Source organism: Arachis hypogaea, chromosome 20 (assembly GCF_003086295.3).
Source record: "Arachis hypogaea cultivar Tifrunner chromosome 20, arahy.Tifrunner.gnm2.J5K5, whole genome shotgun sequence".
Lineage (NCBI taxonomy): Eukaryota > Viridiplantae > Streptophyta > Magnoliopsida > Fabales > Fabaceae > Arachis > Arachis hypogaea.
Genome location: NC_092055.1, coordinates 5,473,592 through 5,489,114, shown reverse-complemented (window position 1 = coordinate 5,489,114; position 15,523 = coordinate 5,473,592). Strand labels below are relative to the sequence as shown.

Below are 15,523 nucleotides of genomic sequence, written 5' to 3'. Positions count from 1 at the left end.
TGTCACAATAAGTAAAAGATTATGAGAGAACGAGAGAACGTGAGGGGGGAAACACTGAGCGGGGTAGGTTTAGGGCTTGGCAACCACATCCAAAGGATCCTAGGGTTTGGAATCGAGAAGAATACCATCGCTTGGAAAATGAATCTTTCTCTGTGTTTGTGGATAACCTACCAGAAGATATTTCGAAGAAGGAACTATATCACCTGTTCAATTGGACGGGAAGGATTAACGATATCTATCTATCTCGAAAGCATAAACATGGCAGGGTGTATCTGTTTGCATTTGTGAGGTACACGACAAAAGGGGGTGCTCTGAAGGCTATCGCGGAGATGGATCGCTTGAACTTACGAGGGAAGACTGTATCCGTATTGGAAGCTAAATATCGTAGGCAACCGCAAGAGAGGAAACGAGTGGCACATGTAAAGCCGATAGTCCAGCATGAAAGAGAACATTCGGACCTTCAAGGTGGGACAGAAGTGCATATTGCTCATGATGAAGGGGGGTACAGCGGAGTATTCAAGGCTTGGACAAACATGGGAGCACGAGAAGAATTGAAGTGCCAGTAGTAGAACAGAATTTGGAGTGGTTGGCGAGGAGCTTGATAGGAAGCGCTTTGAAACCCATAGACCTCCAATCGTTGAAAAGAGCAGTTTGCAAGAATGTGCCTCATATTGTCGAAGTTAGCGAGATAGGGGCGCTAAAAGTTTTATTGACATTTGATACGGCACAGCATGCAGATGAGGCTTTTACGTTCAAATTGGATAGCCTGTTGCAATTGGTTCATAGAGTCTGGAGGTGGGATGAAGCTTTATGCTATGGGACTCGGAAAGTTTGGTTGGAATGCTGTGGAGTGCCACTGCATGTCTGGTCTCCAGAAACATTTAAAACTTTAGGTGGACTATGGGGTGAGGTGATTAGCTGCGACGCAACGACAGAAGCAAGACCTCCCTTTACGGCTGGGCGAGTTCAAGTTGAGACGTCTGTTTTTGACGTCATTAGAGATTGGGTTTACGTCACTGTTGGTAACCGGGAGTTTCATGTCTTTGTGAAAGAGGTCGGTATAGAGACATGTGGTGTAAGACCAGTGGGAGGAGGACAAGAAGACGGTTTTATGATTGGAAATTCTGGTTATTGTAGCAGTGGCATGTCGGAAGAAGCGATGCTGTGGGATCCGGTGGCGGACATGATGGAATTAGGTTCAAGGACCACCGATGAAGTGAAGGGCAGATTGGTCATTCAGGATGACTTTTTAAATGATTTCAATGTCGATTATTCTTTTTTGAAATCGAGGAATATCAGGGTGGATTCGGTTAGTGATTCGGAGGTTAATGGAAGGGCGGGTTTTCCGGAATTTGGATTAAATGAGGAAGAGGGGTCAGAAACAGAAAGAACTGTAACGCATGTATTTAAATTTGACAAGGATCGAAGGGAGGGGCTAAATAAGGGGTTAAGTTCTTGTGGCATTAAACTATTGGGCTCACATCTTCATAGCCCGATTAAGTGCTGTTTAGTTGAGGGTGTTGGACTGGGCTTGTATTCGTAGGGCCCATGTTTCAAAGAGAAGGAGTTTGGGCCACGGGATGAGGGGGACAGGCGGGTGGAGCGGAAGAGTCTGGTATCTGCTGAACAGGGCTGGGAAAGAATCCGACGAGTTGCTGGGTTGCTGATTGAGAATGCCACACGCAAAACAGCCACGATGAGCGATGGGGTTTCAACGGCTGCTCATGACCTGGGTAACGAAGCCACGCGGGACGCCGGAGAGACTGTACAAGACAGGGGAGGATGGCCGAACCTTCTAGGCTTCGGTGAAGGGGCGTCGTTGAGCGAAGAGTCCATAGAAGAGGATCCTTGTGGAGGAGGAGATAATAGAGGACAAAGGCCAGATCTGGGAAGGGAGGGAACTGTTGACGGGGTTAGCGGAGAGGGGGATCGGAGGGTGTCTCGGATGAGAGGGGAGCTCGGACTTGGTGAGGCAGGAAGGCCGCAGGGTCTGGTGGGGAGGGCGGGCGATGGAAATGGTCGTGTTGGGAGCGATAACTGCTCAAAGGATACGGCACAGGTAGATGGGAAGGATAGCGTTTTGGAACAAGCCAAAATGGTGGATACAGAGGTACATCGAAGAGCCAATAAGGGGAGCAAGGGGAGGGAGAATGCAGAGACGGTGTCGGAGACGGACATTGAGCTTGGGATAGATGGTGACAGACCAACAAAAGAAGAACAGATGAAGGAAAATGAGGCCACTTGGGCTTTGGCAGTGGAATCGGGTGCGGTCCTACATGATGAAGAAGAGGATATTATAGCAATTTTGCAAGCTCAGAATGAAAAATTAGCGGAGAGGAAGAAGATGGCCAAACATAAAGAAAAGGTACGAAGGAGTAGGCCTAAAAATCACAGTAAGGTGAGTAAAAATTTGTTTAAATGAATTTGAGCTGTTGGAATATTCGGGGGTTGAGGGGGATAGTAAATTGAGTATGGTGAAATCTTTGAAGAGAAATTATAAACTTAATATGTTAGACTTGATTGAAACAAAAAGGGAGGCAATCTCTAAATTTGATGTTGCTCGAATTTGGGGATATAGTACTGTGGGGTGGGAGTATGTGGAGTCTAGAGGGGCTTCGGGGGGATTGCTTTTAATGTGGGACGAGGCGATATTTAAATCTAGCAATTGTTATAAAGGAGATAGATAGCTGTATGTTGAAGGCGTGTTGATGAAAAACAGTTTTAATTGTGCGTTTTGTTTGGTGTATGGGGCGTTTGGGAGGGAGGAAAAGCGGGTGGTTTGGGAGGAGCTGAGCTATATTGTAGGGATGTGTCAGGTCCTGGTCTGCTTGTTTGGGGACTTTAATGAGGTTTTGCAGAGTGAAGAACGCAAAGGGGCGAGTAATTTACTGGCGTCATCGGAAGAGTTTAGGGATTGGGTACAGGATATGCAGTTGGTGGATTTACCTCTTCATGACAGAAAATTCACGTGGTTCAGAGGTCGTTCTTGCAGTAGAATTGATAGGGTTCTGGTCAATGTTGAGTGGCTTGAGGAATTTCCTGACATCCGAATTAAAGGTGGACCAAGAGGGTTGTCAGATCACTGCCCGTTAATTGTGGAAGTTTCAAGAGTTAGCAGGGGTCCCCGTCCATTTAGAAGCCTGGATTCCTGGTTTACGCATGAGTGTTTTCTGAGGTTGGTTAGAGATGAATGGAGAAACTTGGGGGATGCGCAGTTTACTTGCAAGTTGAAGGCCTTGACGGTACCTTTGCAAAAATGGCACAGGGACAACTTTGGGGACATGGATAGGAGATTACTGTTGTTGGAGGAGGAGATTAAGAAGGTGGATACTCAGGTGAGTAACGACACTTATGATGGAACGACAGAAGCTAGAAAGAAGGCGTTGGTGAGCTTCTGTGAGAAGTGGTATGTTCGGAAAGAGCTTCACTGGAAGCAGATGTCTAGGTCACAGCATGCTAGAAACATGGATAGAAATACTCGGTACTTCCATAACATTGCCTCGGCAAGAAGCAGGAATAACAGGATTGACGCTCTAAGGATTCATGGGCGAATTGTACGGAATCAGGCTAGGATAAAGGTTGCAATTCAAGGATTTTATAAGGATCTGTATAGGCAAGAATATGCGCCGAGGATTGGGTTTCGGGAGGGTTTGGTGAGACTGATTAATGGAGCTGAGGCGGAGGCCTTGGAAGTCATGCCGTCGGTGGAGGAGATTAGAGATGCAGTTTTGGACTGTGACTCTTCTAAAGCCCCAGGGAGTGATGGGTACAATATGAAGTTTATCAAACAATGTTGGGAAGAGATTGGTCAGGAGTTCACTGCGGCGATCGTGGGGTTCTTCAAAAGTGCGAAACTACCAACTGAGGCGAATGTTACATGGGTGACGCTAGCTCCGAAATTTGTGGGTGCTAATGAGATTAAGGACTTCAGGCCGATTAGTATGGTCGGGTGTGTCTATAAGGTGATTTCTAAGGTTATGGTGAGGAGGTTGAGAACAGTTATGCCTGAATTGGTTGGAGAAATGCAGACTGCTTTTGTGAATGGTAGAAAGATTCATGATGGCGCCCTTATTGCCTGTGAGACGGTGCAATGGCTCAAGACGCATAGAAAGAAGCGGCAATTATAAAGCTAGATTTTCAGAAAGTATATGATAGAGTTAGATGGAGCTTTGTGGATGTTGTGTTACAGAAGATGGGGTTCGGACAAAGATGGAGGAGTTGGGTGAAGGAGTGTGTAAGTACGGCAACTATGTCAGTCCTAGTGAATGGATCACCATCCAAGCCTTTTAAGATGGAGAGGGGCCTAAGGCAAGGAGATCCTTTGTCTTCTCTTCTGTTTGTTCTTGTGGTGGATGTCTTGCATAGGATGTTGGGAGAAGCGGTAAGGAATGGGCGTATTACTCCGCTATGGGTTGGGGGAGAACATATTGAACTGTCACACCTTCAATTTGCGGATGACACTATCCTATTTTGCCCTCCGGAGACAGAGACAATTGTGAATTATAAGAGGTTGCTGCGGTGTTTTGAGCTGATGTCGGGTCTGAGCATAAATTTTGATAAGTCGAATCTCATCTCAGTTAATTGTGAGCATGAGTGGGTGGAGCATGTGTGTGGCCTTCTAGAGTGCAAGCAAGCTGTTTTACCTGTGAGGTATCTCGGGATTCCTCTAGGAGCGAACCCGCATTTGGTGAAGACTTGGAAACTGGTCATAGATAAGGTGGAAGCGAAGCTAAGCTTATGGAAAGCGAAAGTTCTAAATAAAGCAGGCAAGCTAGTTCTTATTAAATCGGTGTTGAATAGCCTGCCGATTTACTACCTTAGCTTGTACAAGATGCCGAAGGCGGTCGCTGACAAGTTGATTGCCTTACAGAGGAGATTCTTGTGGTGTAAGGAGGATGGTAACAACGGTATACTTTTGGTGAAATGGGAAATGGTTCAGGCCCCTAAGAAGGCTGGAGGGTTGGGGGTTGGTGATGCAGTGCTCAGGAACACAGCGCTGCTGTTTAAGTGGTGGTGGCGGTTCTCCAAGGAAGATTGTCCGTTATGGAAGAGGATTGTATGCTCCTGTAACAACTTGAATCCTCAGGTTATGCTTTCTAGTCAGACTCTACCGGTAAAGGGTGGCCCCTGGAAAGACATCTGTCAGTTGAATATAAAGGATCAGCGGGTAAAAGAAAAAATGATGAGTGGGCTGACAATGGAAGTTGGAAATGGGTGTACAACACGCTTCTGGGAAGATAACTGGGTCCATGGGGGTTCTCTGAAAGCGAGTTTTCCAAGGCTCTTCTCTGTTTCAAACTAACAAGGATCTGTGATAAGGGATTGTGGGTTCTGGGATGGGTTTGAGTGGATTTGGAATTTCCATTGGAGGAGAGAGTTGTTTCAATGGGAGTTGGAACTAGTGCACCAACTACATGAGAAGTTAAGACCAGTGAAACTATCAGCTGACAGAGAGGATAATCTTATTTGGAAATTTGATAATAAAGGTATTTTTTCTACTAACTCTTTTTTGCAGGTGTTGCAATCTGAGAATCTTTCGGAGGAGATTACAAGTTATAGCTTCACAAGTGCGATCTGGAAAGGGTTGGTTCCGACTAGAGTCGAGCTATTTGGTTGGTTTGTGTTAGTGGGAAGAGTGAATACTAAAGAAAGATTGAGTAGATTAGGCATACTTCAACAGCATGATAATATCTGTGTCTTGTGTAAAAAGGATATTGAGTGTGTTCATCATTTGTTTATGTTCTGTGAGTTTACATGGCAGGTGTGGTGCGTCTGGTTGAGATGTTTTCACAGAGATTGGGCTGTCCCAAGAAGCATTAAGGGCTTGTTTGAGAGTTGGAATGGAACGACAAGTAGAAAAGAGGAGCAGAAGAGGTGGCTGGCTGGGTTTTTTGCGGTTATTTGGAATGTCTGGTTAGAACGCAATAACCGGATCTTCAACAATCAAGAGGTTAATGTTGGTGTCATTCAAAACAGGACGTTTTTTAGCTATAAGGAGTGGACTGGTATTGATCCTACTGGTTGTTGATGGCAATGCCGGAGATGACATAGGATTATTACCTTTTGTTTTTAGCTTTTCTTCTGTTTATGTCTGTTTTATGCTCCACTGTCTTGTGTCGAGCTTCCTTTGTTTCAAAAAAAAAATAAAGGATATAAGATTAAGTCTTTATTATTATATTCTTTTATAATAAAATTATATATTTAGATATTCTCAGAGACTCAAGTCGGCCTAACAGACTTAATTAGCTATTTTATAAGTGTGAGTCTGACCTGTTAAAAAATTTAAGCTTTTTACATAATTTGAGTCTGAATTTATCTTTTATCAGGTTAATCTAATATAAAGACTAGATCACAGACTCCTAACAGATCGTCTGACATGTTTTTATCGGTCCACCCTAATTCCAAAACAGTAAAACAAGAGAAAATTAAAAAAAAAAAACCAAGCAAAGAGCCTTGTGACATATAATAGAGGAGTAGTAGGGTTTATTGGGTAGTTTTCATGCATTTTAAAAAATACAATTTGCTTTCTTAAACTTCAGATTATATAAACATATATTTTTTAAGCTTTGAAATATCCTTAAAGAGATTACTATATAGTGCTAAAAAAGTAAAAATAAAAAATTTTATTAGTTTTCTTTTTTTTTCCAAAAATAATATTCCTCACATGATTATTTTTATTAGCATGTTTATTCTGAATATAATAATAAATTTAAAAAAAAATAGAAGTTAGTAGAACAAATTTCTATATACTATTTGAAACTTTTAAGTAGTAAAATAAATTGCACATTTTAAAATTTTAAGAGATAAATTTTAGTCAATAATTAAACAAAGACTTGTATATGTATTTCACAATTTCGCTCAATAAATAAGATAGATGGCCAGTAATTTTAGGGTAAGATTCCTGAATAAATTGTATACAAGTCAAGATGAAGAACATGATATTAAATTGATTTTTATTTTATTTTATTTTATTTTATTTTATTTTATTGTTGTTTGACAGTTGGTTGTGGAACCAAAAAGGAGCAAAAGGGTTGACATAATTGTCCTTCAAAAATTTATATGAATTATGAACCTCTCAATCTCAACCCTACTTGTGTTCTTGGGAGTTTACTCTCACACATCCCATATGCATTTTAGAAGATCTTGTCTCTAAATGCTGTAACAGGAAAAATAAACAAAAAAAATAAATCAACCATGTAAGGGGGCCTAAGGTGCGTAAATAGTGTCGAATCCAAAAATTTTAGGAGAGGGAGCTAAATTAAATATAAAATAAATTAAAATATAATATAACAAAAAGTTAACAAAATATAATTTATAGTATATATAGGTCAAAATTAATAATTATATTATATAAAAATTAATATTCAACTACATATTTTAGGATTTTTGTATTTTTAAATTTGTTCTACAATATTTTATATAACTAAAATATCAATTTATCATCTGAAATAAATTTTGAAACATTTTCTTTTTTAATATATACAATTATATAATCGGCTAAAAATCCATCTTCTATCATGTTTTAAAATCTTATTTTAATAATTTTTATTATTTAAAAAGTTTATTCAATTATTACTGTTGTCATAAAAAGAGTCAAAATAAAAAATTATAATTATTACTTTTTTACATTAATTCAAACATATTTTTTTCAATAACTTTTCAATTATTTATATATTTATACGTTTTTATTATTTTTTAAATTTATTTGTTAATTGCTACTAATATATTATAATACACATTATAATTTATACATATTAAGTTACTAACATATAATTTTTTTTTAATTTGTAATATACTAAAATATATTTAATCTATAATATATATATATTAATTATATAATAATAATAATAAATTAATAGTACTAATTTAAAAAAAAAAAAAAAACTGGGGACCATAGCCACCTTAAATCTGCCTTTGCTCTGAATGCTACTTCTTCTTCTTTTTCTCCTTTTTTTTTATTATTTTTCAATTTCGTTACCGTCGTCACCAACACCTCTTTCTCTTCCTCCTCCTCCTCCTCCTATTGGAATTTCGTCTCATCCTTCCTTTTTATTATTCTCCTCCTCCATCATCATCATCATCATTATCATCATCATTGTCTTCTTCTAATACGTATTGCCATTATCGTCATCATCGAATTCAAATTTATATAATGAACAATTTTCGGTTCTTTCAAGACGTAGGTGTTTCTGAATTTGAATTTATATAATGGACTATTTTCGGTTCATTTGGTATACAATATTTTTATTTTGACAACATTTTCGGTTCATTTGAGACACAGGTGTTTCTGAATTCGAGTTTATATAATGGACCATTTTCGATTCATTTGGTATTATACAATGGTTTTATTTTGATAATATTTTTGGTTCATTCGATCACCACAAAAAATTAGAATCAATAAAAATATTAGCAAAATGTTGGTGTTGTTGGTGATGACGATAATGATGATGGAGGAGGAAGAAGAAAAGGAAGGAGGAGATCAAAGAAATAGGAGGAGGAGGAGAAGAATGAAGAGGAGATGGATGTGGTAATATAGTGATAGTGACGATGATGATAATGAAAAAAAAAAAAGAAGAAAAAGGAGAAGGAGAGAAAGAAGAAGCAAAAGGAGAAGAGGCAAAGCTAAATGAAATATTAGAAGGAACAAAAAATATTTACATAATAAAATAAGATTAAAATAAAATTTTAAAGAAGACTAAAATAAAATTTACATATAATTTATATGTTAAAAATTAAAATTAGGGGCATTGACCCCCTCCCCTTGCTAATTACTACTATGAGGCTCTATCTGTTCCTAAGAAGAAGGAAGAAGAGAAAGAAAAAGAAAAAATCGAAATCTCGTAGCGTAAACTAAATAACTTAAATGAACTTAGATATAAAATTAATTATATAATAATAACAATAAAATCTTATCTCACTAAATATGATTGATTATATAGATTAAATAATATCATTACATCCTATTATATATCACGTCTAAAAAAAATTGGTTATACGCACAAATCTCGTTTAATGGGTTTTTTAAATCTTTCTTCATCTCTAACTACTGATCTATTTTTCATATGATTCCTTCTCTTAATAATTGAATGTTATATAGTTCTTATATATTCAAACAAGTTAAAATGAAATTATGCATCTTCTATGTTTCAACAATCTACGTTACTCCAACTAAGCTTTCTCTCTCATATTATCCTTCCTTATTCTATGTTATGTATGAATAGTCATCCATCTATCTTATTGAATTTGGAATGCCAAGAAAGGTGTTGGCTGGATCAAAGATATGGTGATTTTCATTTTGTAAACAACTTGTAAGTACTAGTCTGTTATCTATTTTTGAAAACTATTGACCGTTTTTTTTTAGCAGAATCCAACTCTAGTCATCTTATTCTTAGCAAAGGATAATTTCATATGTGCTGTCAAGGTGTTAATTGACATTGATATCTCTTTGTTCAGACGATTCTTCTTGCGACTCATGGAGCCTATATCAGATATAGGTTTGGGCAAAATCAATGATATCATGTTCAATGACAGGACACCAGTGCTGCCAATTTGATTCAAGTCTTGAAACTGATTGAGCTGATGATCTTGCAAAACAATGACAGGAATCAACTTTCATATAGAATTCATTTTTTTTTTATTTTTTTAAAGCTTATGCTTGTCTACAACAACAACAACAACAAAAAAGTCTTGTCTCACTATGTGGGATCGGCTACATGAATCAAACGACGTTATTGAGCTCTATCATGTATCATGTCTACAGAGAGACCATTTACATGTAGATTTCGTTTGACCACCTCATGGATGGTCATCTTAGGTCTTTCTCTACCTTTCATCTTTGTCCATCTTCCATCTCATCCACTTTCTTGACTGGGTGTTCTCTCGGTCTTCTTTTCACATGTCCAAACCACCTAAAACGCGATTCTACCATCCTTTTCACAATTGGTGCTATTCAAACTCTCTTACTTATATCTTCGTTCCTTATTTTATCCAATCGCGTATGACCACTCATCCATGTCAATATCTTTATCTCTGTCACACTTAACTTATGTTCATACTCCCCTTTGGCCGCTCAACATTCCGTATCATAAAGTATAGCCGGTCTTATTGCAGTGCGCTAGAATTTACCTTTAAGTTTTAAAGGCACTTTTTTATCATATATAGAACCATATGCACTCCGCCATTTTGACCAACCTGCTTAGATCCTATTATTTACATCCTATTCAATCTCTCTATTATCCTGTATGATGCACCTAAGATACTTAAAACTTTTATGTTTTTGTAACGTCTTTGATTCATATCATAAAAATTCAACTAAGATTTTATGTTGGTTGTCGAAGACCTAGCACAACCCTCCCACTTTATTAGGTTTAGGACCGATTATGTACTGCAAGTATAATATAAGCAGAGTTTAAAACTTATGCTTGTCTACCCTAAAGTTTTGATGTAAGCCTTGCCTAACTTCTACACTCTGAATTGGTTGTAAGATGACAAAGTTGTTGATGGTATTGAACTATTAATAATTTAATACACACATCAAATTGAATTTCCATGAATTACGGAATCTATTTCTTTCTGTTTTTTTTGTGGGGGGGGGGGGGTAACGGAATCTATTTCATCCACATAAAAACCATGCTCTCCTATCACTTGAAGAGTAATTCAGCAAGCCATGATAGAAGTCAATCATTATTGATCCCTATATATTAGCTTGCTGCTTGTGAGGGATGACAATACCATTCGAATTCGTGGGTACCCACTCCGCCTCTATTTGTTCGGGACAGATTTTTAGGGGGCGGGTTTTTGAGAGGGGCGGAACGGAGTCGGGTTTAGATAATACCCGTCCCTATCCGCCCCACTATATATATAATATATATAATTTTAATATATAATATGTATAATATATGTAAAATATTTAGTAAATAATTAATAATATTGTATCATATTTAAATTTTTACTTTAATCTATATTATGTATGTGATGATGGTTATATAAATTTTGAAATTTAATTTTATTTATTGGATTTTAATAATTATAGGGACGGGACAGATACCCGTAAGAACGGATTAGGGTTTAACGTTTTACTACGCGCGGATAGAAGTGGAACGGGTTCTATGTGACTTGTTATATGACGGGACGGGATCAGGTAGAGCAAAAACCCGTTCCGTTGCCACCTACTTGCTACTTATGCGCTTTGATTCATGCTTTGGGCCCAAAAATAATACTCGCTTCCCTCATTCTGTTATTTTCCGTTATTATATAAATTTTGTTCCCAAAAATAAAGTTCTTTTTTTTATTATAAATATTTTAATGCACTTTTAATATCTTAAAAATATAATTTCGATATTTTCTTTTGAAGAATGATGTGTAATTAGGGGTATTTATGGATCAGATGAAATCGAGTTTATCCTAATTTAGATTCGGCCCTAAATATATACCGGGTCTATCTTTTAGACCCTAACCCGGTCATAGCACTACAAAAGACACCTTTAAAATCGACGGCCAAATCGACGGTTAGGCCGTCGATAATATTAAAAATTGACGGCAAAATCAATGGTGGATGAAGTCGCTATTAAACTTGTTGATTTTTCAAAATTCTAATAAAATCGACGGCATACCAGGCCGTCGATAATAATTCATTAAAATCAACGATCTTTTCATCTATAATATGAGTGTGAGAATTTTATCTTCTTAATAAAATCGACAATTTTGCCATCAATATTATTATACAAAATCGACACTGTTTCCGTTGATATTTGATTCAATAAAATCGACAAATAAGCCGTCGATATTATTATATAAAATCAACACCGTTTCTGCCGATATTTGATTCAATAAAATTGACAAAGAAGTCGTCGATTTAATTATTAAAATACCGACAAATTCGTTGTCTATATTTTGTTTCCTTTTGTCCATTTTAAATTTAAAAAGCGACAACTTTACCGTCGATTTTAATAGCCGAATTTTTTTTAAATCATTTATCACACCGCACCTTGAGCGGCTTTGGAAATACAACAACAACAATCTGCATCGAACATAAAATGATATTACAATCAGTAGAAAATTTAACTTTTAGGATGCAACGAAAGATGTAGATCAACAGCTACCTTTTGATAGTCAGCAAATGGCTTGAGCTTACGCTTACGTGCATTTTTGTGAACATTTGTTTGATCAATTATATAATTGCGAGGAATAATAGCTGCTCTCTTTAGCAGCACATTGAATACTCCGGTTACTTGATCCATCAAGCGATCAAATCTTTCACCACAGTCGTTCAACTGCACACAATTATTTGAGTTAAGCACAAATTAGAGACAGAAGAGAAGGATATATCAGTGTATCATTAACCTTCATCTGATCAAGAATCAAGTTTGTTCCAAGCAAAACATAACGCTTTTCTGGATGCTCTTCCACCCATTTTTCTGCCCATGTAGTCTTCCCTGAAGCAGGTAAATCCACCATCATTATCACCTCACAATTGCTTTGATCAGAAAAGGCAGGTCCCATGATGATGTTTCTGTCCTCAATAGCAGAGGCCCAAGGTTTGAACCCTTCTTGAGGAACAAGTCCGAATTGCATCTTAACCACCACATTTTTTAACAGCACATGTGGAAAAAGTGCTGATTTTCACTGTAAATCTTCCAGGGGAGAATCCACCACTCCAAGACCTAAAGGACTAGGGAAAAAATGGAATGCAGTTCCCAACCATTTACTATTCTTGGAGAAACCAATTGAAGCCATTGGCTTGCCTTCAAGGTCAATACAGCATACTATTGTATCACCAACACCAAACCTCTTACCATAATCTGAAGATTCTTCTTCATGTGAAAACTTTCCTGTCCCATCATATCCGAAGCTGTATTTGGTCTCCCCAACCCCAAGTTCCCCAAGCATATCATCCCCTCTAGATATACCAAGCCGGCAAATATGCCGCTCCTCAAAGTCGGTGTCCTCCATCGGAACCTGCTGCAAAGAAACAATTTTGCACCCGAAACAATATCTTCCCGTGGTTATTCCAACGTTAGCTCGGGCACCAGACCAACAATAAGCAAACCCCCGATCATGAAGTCCATCGGATTCCACATTGAAATCTAGCAACAATTCAATTTTCAGCAACTTAGTCATCACAAGCAGAATGCTATCAAATCAAATGCAATAACTAAAGAATGCAAAGATTTTTACTGCACATTAGGAAGAAAGAAAACAACAAAATACTTAACTATCGTGCACTTATTTCTCAGACATCACAAGCTGAATGTAATCAAATGCGAGTGACTAAAGAACGCACATTAGAAAGAAAATAAAAAAATAAGACAATCAAACATGCAAGTATCATGCACTAATACAAATTATCAACTCAATCATACAATCCAGAGCAAAAAAGGGAATATTCATGTTGAATTCACAAAACTCTAAGCAAAGTTCTTCTCTATTTAGCTAAAGGCGGCATCTTTAAGGGAGCCAAGAAAGATGATCGTGGAAGATAGGATTGAGAACAACGCGAGGAGAAGAAACGAAATGATGAGGGGTCATCGTGTTCGTGGAGTTCGGTATCCACTCCTCCGACAGTTGGCGCTTTGTGGAAGCCATTTGATAAAAGAGAGAGTCTCTTACTCTCAAGACTCACACTGCAACGAAGAAACAAGCGCCAAAAGCCATCGACAGCCATCGACAGTTGCTGCTTTCTCGCCTTCTACACTCAAGCATGCAAATTCCAAATCATTATATTTGGGTTTGGCCTTGTGCTTGGGCTTTCTTCTAAATTTTTGCAACAAGATATATGGCCTTTCATGTATCTCATAACTCATAACCACGCTAATTTGGGCCCAAGCAAGAAAAAACAGCATTCAATTACCTAAAATAGACCAAGTTAGATTGGTGTTGGTCTAGTGATTAGTTTTCTACTAGTATTTTTATTCATAATAATATTACGAGAATATAAATTTTTTAAAATGACGATCCACTTTATTCTGACAGTATAGATTATGCATCGGACAAAAAATTTATAAAATTAAACTACTTTAAAAAAAAGTCGTAGGTTGGCAAAAGTCTCTAGTTAAGAAGATCAAGCTATTTGTAGATTTTATCCGTAATAACATTACGGGAATATAAATTTTTAAAATTATGGTCCACTTTGTTCTGACAGTATAGATTATGCATCGCACAAAAGATTTATAAAATCAAACTACTTTTACAAAAAAAGTCGTAGGTTGACAAAAGTCTCCGACTAAGAAGATTAAGGTATCTGTAGATAAAAAATCAAATAATAAGATTTTTAGTTATTATTTTTATATAAAAAATTTAATTTTTTACTAATAATTAATTTTAACATTCGTTATCTAAAATTTAAAATAATTTAATGTGTATACTTTTACATTTAATTAGGTATTAATTATTAAATCTGTTGCACAAATAGAAATAATTAATTTTTATACTTGCTATTTAAAATAATATTTTTTTCTCTATGTATATAAAAATATAATTAGATATTAGTATAAAAAAATTATATTGATAGTTATAAAATTAACTCAAAATTAATTTTTTTAAACAATTGAATCTTAATTCTAACTTTTAATTATCACATTAGTATTCTCTCCAAACTATATATAATAAATATTTGAAAGAAGAGAAATGAAAATATAGATTAGAAAGATAAGCGATAAAAATTTAAAATTAAATAAAAAATTAAAAAGTTATGTATATAATAATAATAATAATAATAATAATAATAATAATAATAATAATAATAATAATAATATAATAATAATAATAATATTTTTTATTTATATTATATTATTTTATTAATTTTGTTTTCTCTAGAAGAGAAAGATAGAAAAAATAGAGAATGAGAGAAAATTAAAGAAAGAGAAAGATAAAGATGAAGAATAAGAGTGAGGGTGAGAGTTTGTTAATTTTAGAAGAAAAAAATTTATTTTAATTGTAAAAAAAATATCAGATGATATATTTTGATTTGTCAAATACTAATATAAAATATAAATTATATATAGAGTAAAAATAGTAGAGAGAAATAGAAAAATGAAGAGAGGTAGATAAGAAAATTTAGAAAGGGAGTTTATTAATTTAAAAAAAATTCTCTCAATTTTAATAAGAGGGTGTCATGTAAGTATATAACACATTTGATTATCAAATTAGATAGTAATATATGATACATAATATAGGTATATTCTAATTTCAATTTTAATATTTTAATTTTAATGCAATTAAAAAATATCATGTTGCATATTTTGATTGTCAAATTAGTAATTAGTCATTAATATTGATAATAATATATAAAATAGATAGAGTGGTTGAAGGAATGAGAGAAATAGAGAAAGGAAGAAGGAGGAGGGAAAAACTCTTTAATTTTGGAGGAAAAGATTTGATTTCAATTGCAATGAGAGAATGATATGTGGCACATTTTTTGTTGTAAAATTAGAGATATACAATAGATTTTACTCAAATAAGTGTCGGGTTCAAAATTTCGTTGTATATGCATTAACTTATTAACCAATCATAAATTCTTAAATAA

General features: G+C 35.8%; 1 protein-coding gene across 1 annotated transcript; it reads right to left on the bottom strand.

Moving 5' to 3' along the window:
- Positions 1-12,621: 12,621 nt before the first annotated feature.
- LOC140182913 (uncharacterized) lies at positions 12,622-13,119 on the bottom strand. The gene has a single exon (XM_072230884.1). It carries the CDS (start codon positions 13,117-13,119, stop codon positions 12,622-12,624), a length of 498 nt encoding a protein of 165 aa, XP_072086985.1.
- Between the last annotated feature and the right edge of the window lie 2,404 nt (positions 13,120-15,523).

Coding starts and splice junctions, on each gene's coding strand:
- LOC140182913 (XM_072230884.1), bottom strand. CDS start 13,119: ATGACTAAGTTGCTGAAAATTGAATTGTTGCTAGATTTCAATGTGGAA.